Below are 5219 nucleotides of genomic sequence, written 5' to 3'. Positions count from 1 at the left end.
CATCACTGATTATAATGAGTTCTATAGTATTTTGTGGCGCCGTGCCACTCGCGTCCGGTGTAGACACGGTGTAACATTGGTTTTGCTTTGTTTCACAGAACTAATCGTTGCCTGGGTTGCATATGTATGTGTGGGGCGGAGCTATCAAAATAGGGTCGAGACCGTTTTGGGGTAGGGGCGTGTTTGTTTTGGTGATTTTAAATATCAACATTGGCTACCAGAAATCGCTTACCCCACCTTTAAAGGATTAGTTCACTTCCAGAATAAAAATTTCCTGATAATTTACTCACCCCCATGTCATCCAGACCAAGATGTTCATGTCTTTCTTTCTTCAGTCAAGAAATTAAGGTTTTTGAGGAAAACATTCCAGGATTTTTCTCCATATAATGGACTTCAATGGGACCCAACGGGCTGATGGTCCAAATTGCAGTTTCAGTGCAGCTTCGAAGGGCTCTACATGATCCCAGCCGAGGAATAAGGGTCTTATCTAGTTAAACCATCGCTCATTTTCTAAAAAACAAAAAAAAACATTTATATACTTTTTAACCACAAATGCTCGTCGAAAATTTTATTCTGGAAGTGAACTAATCGTTTAAGGCTGGAATACACTACATGTTTTTTGCCCCGATTTTCCCGATTGACAGTCGATGCTAGTTGCCAAAAGTCAGAGACAGTCTGCAGATTTGAGCTGACATATGTCATAGAAAATCGTGTGGTGTATGATGGTCACAGACTCTTTTTTTTAGCTTAAGACTATGATTCCACCCTTTGATCTCGGAGGAGATCAAACATGTTTGATATTTTGAGCCGATTTTAGAACACGTTGTTTTCATTTGTCATGCGTTTCCTAGCAACAAGGCGCACATTTCTGCGTGAGTTTGTTGTGATTGGAAGAACTTTAAAGTCTGGGAGTGTGTGATTCTCAGTCGTGTAGTGTGTAATGGCCAGTTTTTCCTATGTGACTGTTACAAAATGATGCCCAGTGTTTTAAAATCTGTTCAGATTTTAAAGTCGTGTAGTGTATTCCAGCCTTTACCCTATTGTCTGTCTCTGCGTATTTTGGCAAGTCTTTAAATTTTTCCTTGCACTTCTGTAAGCGAATCTGAATTTATTTTCCTATGTAATGCATCAACCATGTTCCCACACTATAGTAGCCACATCCCAATGTTCTGATCAGTGTTCTGCTGGGAAACCTTGGATGGCATTCATGTGGAAGTTACTTTGACAAGTACCACCTACCTAAAGATTGTTGAAGACCACATACACCCGTCATGGCAATGGTGAACTCATCAGTGGTCTCTTTAAGCAGGAACACATGAAATACCTGAATTGCCTAGGGGTTTGTACAAAAAGATAGCTTAGGCACTGCATGTTCCTAGAGACACTGTTTGAAGCATAGTTCACAAGTTCAGATGTAAAGGAACAGTGGTTACACTACCTGGACAGGGCAGAAAAAGGAAGCTATCAACGGCTGCAACCAGATTTCTGAGAAGGCTGAGACCTGCAGCAAGACTTGGTGGCGACAGGCACCGAGGTTTCAGTTTGCACAGTTTGTACTCAATGCCATGCCAGAAGATGTACACCACTACTGACCCCAAAGCACAAGAAAAGTTGGCTCCAATATGCTTAAAATCAAATAAATATACCACAGAAGTTTTGGGATTATGTTCTGTGGAGCGAAACAAAACTGGAACTTTTCGGCCCTGTGGATCACCGGTATGTCTGGAAGAGGAAGAATGAAGCATACGCTGAAAAGAGCATCCTCTAGAAACCTGCAGCTTGTGGAAGGCAAGATGGATTCATTGAAGTATCAAGAAATCCTGGGAGAAAACGTCATGCCGTCTGTGAGGAAGCTGAAGCTTGGGCAACACTGGACCTTCCAACAGGACAATGATCCCAAGCATACATCAGATTCCACCAAGGCCCGGTTGCAGAAAAGGTCCTGGAAGATTCTTCAGTGGCCATCACAGTCACCTGACTTGAACCCCATACAAAATCTCTGGTGGGATTTGGAGAAGGCAGTTGTTGCACGCAAACCCAAGAATATCACTGATGTAGAGGCCATTGCTCATGAGGAATGGGCTAAGATTCCTCAGGAACGCTGCCAGAAGCTGGTGTCTGGCTATGCATCTGGTTTGCTGCAGGTCATAACAGCAAAAGGGTGCTCTACTAAGTACTAAAAATGACTGCCATGAAGGGGTTAAATCATTTTAAGACTGCAGAAGTCATTAAAAGTTACAATTTTCAGATGAATTTGGGGAAACCACGTGAAGCATTTGTTGTGTTGAACTATTTCAATTGCTTTAGTTTGATTTGTTCATTGCAAACAGCTGAAAGTCTGAAAAGAAAAAAAAACTGATTTGCAATGGGGGTTGAATAATTTTGAGTGCAAAAGTATATATATAGCAGTATTACGGCTGCAAGTATTGCATGGCCAAGCATAGCTTTGTTTGTATCTAAGTGGTGATGTTACCCCTAAAAACGATCAATAGTGTTTCAAATGAAGTGAATTAGATGTGTGTATTCGAAAGAGAAACTGTATTCCTCTTTCTCTGTTGAGCGCTACAGTATGGCAAAGGAAGTTGCTGGTGTGCTCCATCTGTGTGTGCGTGTGTTCCCAAACCAAGAGAAGAGAGCTTTTGTACAGGCTGAGAAAAATGTTGACATTTGAGAATTAGAAGAGGGGGAGTCTGGCTGAAAAAAAGAGCCATTGTGCCCCTGGCATTGGTGCCCTCTGAAGAAACACACACACTTACTTACACATTGTCAAACAGGAAGTGTGAATATCGGGTGATTGTTAACATTATAGTTTATTCTGTTCTATAAACAAGTACTAAAGATAAGAGGGGTCATGCCCTTTTTAAATGTCTCTGAAAACTGAAAATCAAAAATGTTTTAATGTGCACTAAACACACACACACACACACAAATTTATATATATATATATATATATATACATACAGTATATATGTAATTTAACTCCATAAGTTTATTTAAACAGTTTTGCTGGATAATGACGACATGTGGTGCAAAACATTATTGATTTATATAGAAGCTCATTTGGATTGTAAGCACTGGTCTGATAGGTAGGTGGACTGGTTCAGTTGGTGTGAATATAAACTGCAGCCATTGTATGAAAAAGAGCTGCATGAATATTCTTTAGATATCTCCTTTTGTGTTTGACAGAAATAATAACAACACGTGGGTTTGACGCAATGAGTGAGTAAATGTCTACTAACTTCTAAACATACCGAAGGCTTTTTGTAGACATTTCTATAATTTCTACAGTTATTTACTGTAAATCACAGAGTATAATACTGCAAATTCCCATTACAGTAAATAATTGTAAATCCCTTTGCATCATGGGAATTTTCTGTGACGTCAAACACCATATACAGAGACTTACTGTATTTTTTTTTAAAATTCCTGTATACTACTGTATTTGCTGTAATGGCCTCTTTGGCGCCATTCCATTGAGGTTTTTTATTTTCCTCATTTCTTGCATTTGGATTGACAGGATTTGCCTTACACCCTGTCTACAACGCCGCAGCAGCTTGAGGTCTACATTGGATGTGTTAAATCGCTTGTAATGATTGGCAAATCAGTTTGTCCTTCATGTCAGAAATAGTGCGAGTGCTTGGAGTACTACTGGGGCATCAGTTTACTGTCCGACATCCATTGTAGATTAGACAGGGGTAGCTGCATGTCGGAGTAATGGGCGTGGCAAAAGTGCCGAAAGGTGTATGCTACAACAGAAACGAACCCCTACAATGATGTTTGAGGATCAAACTTACCCTAGTTTATTAATAGGCCTACAATTCACCAAAAATCACACTATCAAAAGTAAATAGTAACTATTGCAAATAGTAAACAGATCAAAATAGGATTATAACAAACTTATTTACAAAAACTAATTATAAATAAAACACTAAATATCAGATCATACCATAAACTGTATTTAACAAATATTTTTTAACATTTTCTGACTGTATTGAACATTTTCACAAACTGTGGGTATAAAGTAGGCTACTTGCAATTTTTCAAATGATTTTGAGTGAATGAAGTTATTTTGTTTATGCTTATGGAAATGGATCTTTACTATCCCTAATCAGGCTTAGCATTTTGCATTTTAGGCTAATTTTGACCACAAAGTATGTGCTTTTTGCTAGTAAAATTGTTTAGTTTATTATCTTTTATATTCATTTCGGAGTTGTGACGGCAAAAGTTTCAGGAATGTTTACTACTGTGTTCAACAAAAATGTGAGGGGTGTACTCACTTCTGTGAGATACTGTATGTGAGTCTTGAGTTTTATAACTTTTAACCAGGAGAGGCTCACCATTCCAGTCTGCTTAATGCAAAACAAACTGCAAGCCAATCAGATAATATATCTTTGGATTTCCATCTTTGAATTTTTATTAGCTTGTGCACACAAGGTGCTGTTCACGCTTGACTCAGTTCACTACTCTTTCCCATGGTTGCTAACGTTGCACAACACTGCTCATCTGTTCATGGACTGAGACAAAAACACCTCAGTAAGAGAGAAGAATATGATTAAGGACTAAATCGTGTTAGTTCGTCTCTAAATGCTTGTGAACAACTCCCGCGATCCGCTGCAAAAAGAGATTGCTAAGTGTCATTGCGTTAGCTTGCCGCTATTTAATTAGCTGTTATTTTGAACTGAGAGGACACTCAGACAGCCAGACAATTTTGAGTGATATGCTTATGTTTTACATTAACAGAATTTTCTCTGTGTTACAGGATGAGAATACGAAGGTTTAAAGTCTTCCTGTTGTGCTTACTGGGGATTTGTGTCATTTCCTTTCTTCATTACTACAAAGCCCTGCACAATATTTCACTGCTGCAGGAGCTCTCGTCTCCCTCCACCCATCTAAAAACTCTGAAGATGTTCAGTGATATCTTCTGGAATTTTCCGGCTGCTGATTTCCACTCCCAGCAAGACTTTCATGAACACAGCCACCTGAAGGTAGAGCCAATGAGGGTCAAAAGAGAATGTCTAGAGGTCTAAGGGTTTTAGTCTGAGCTCTTAGTCTGTTATCCAACCTGATAACCCATTGAGATTTGGGCCAGGTTTTAATGTATACTTTGGGTTTGTGTTGAGTTTTAAATTAGGGGTGTAATGGTACACAAACATGACGGTTCGGTACTTACCTCGGTTTTGATGTCACGGTTCGGTACGGTTTCGGTACAGCAGAGGGAA

The 5219-nt window shown here is 39.3% G+C and overlaps 1 protein-coding gene across 1 annotated transcript in view; it reads left to right on the top strand.

Annotated features, from left to right (window-relative positions):
- The window catches only part of LOC107723596 (beta-1,4-mannosyl-glycoprotein 4-beta-N-acetylglucosaminyltransferase-like), a 13391-nt gene that overhangs the window by 5534 nt on the left and 2638 nt on the right, over nt 1-5219 (top strand). Inside the window, exon 2 of the mRNA XM_016532296.1 lies at nt 4760-4985. Within this exon, the coding sequence (XP_016387782.1) occupies nt 4760-4985 (226 nt within the window). The remainder of the gene's footprint in view (nt 1-4759; nt 4986-5219) is intronic.

This window comes from Sinocyclocheilus rhinocerous, unplaced genomic scaffold (genome assembly GCF_001515625.1).
Source record: "Sinocyclocheilus rhinocerous isolate Xijiao unplaced genomic scaffold, SAMN03320098_v1.1 scaffold154, whole genome shotgun sequence".
NCBI classification, from domain to species: Eukaryota; Metazoa; Chordata; class Actinopteri; order Cypriniformes; family Cyprinidae; genus Sinocyclocheilus; species Sinocyclocheilus rhinocerous.
Note: the sequence above shows the minus strand (reverse complement) of the source record. Positions and strands in the feature narration are given on the sequence as shown.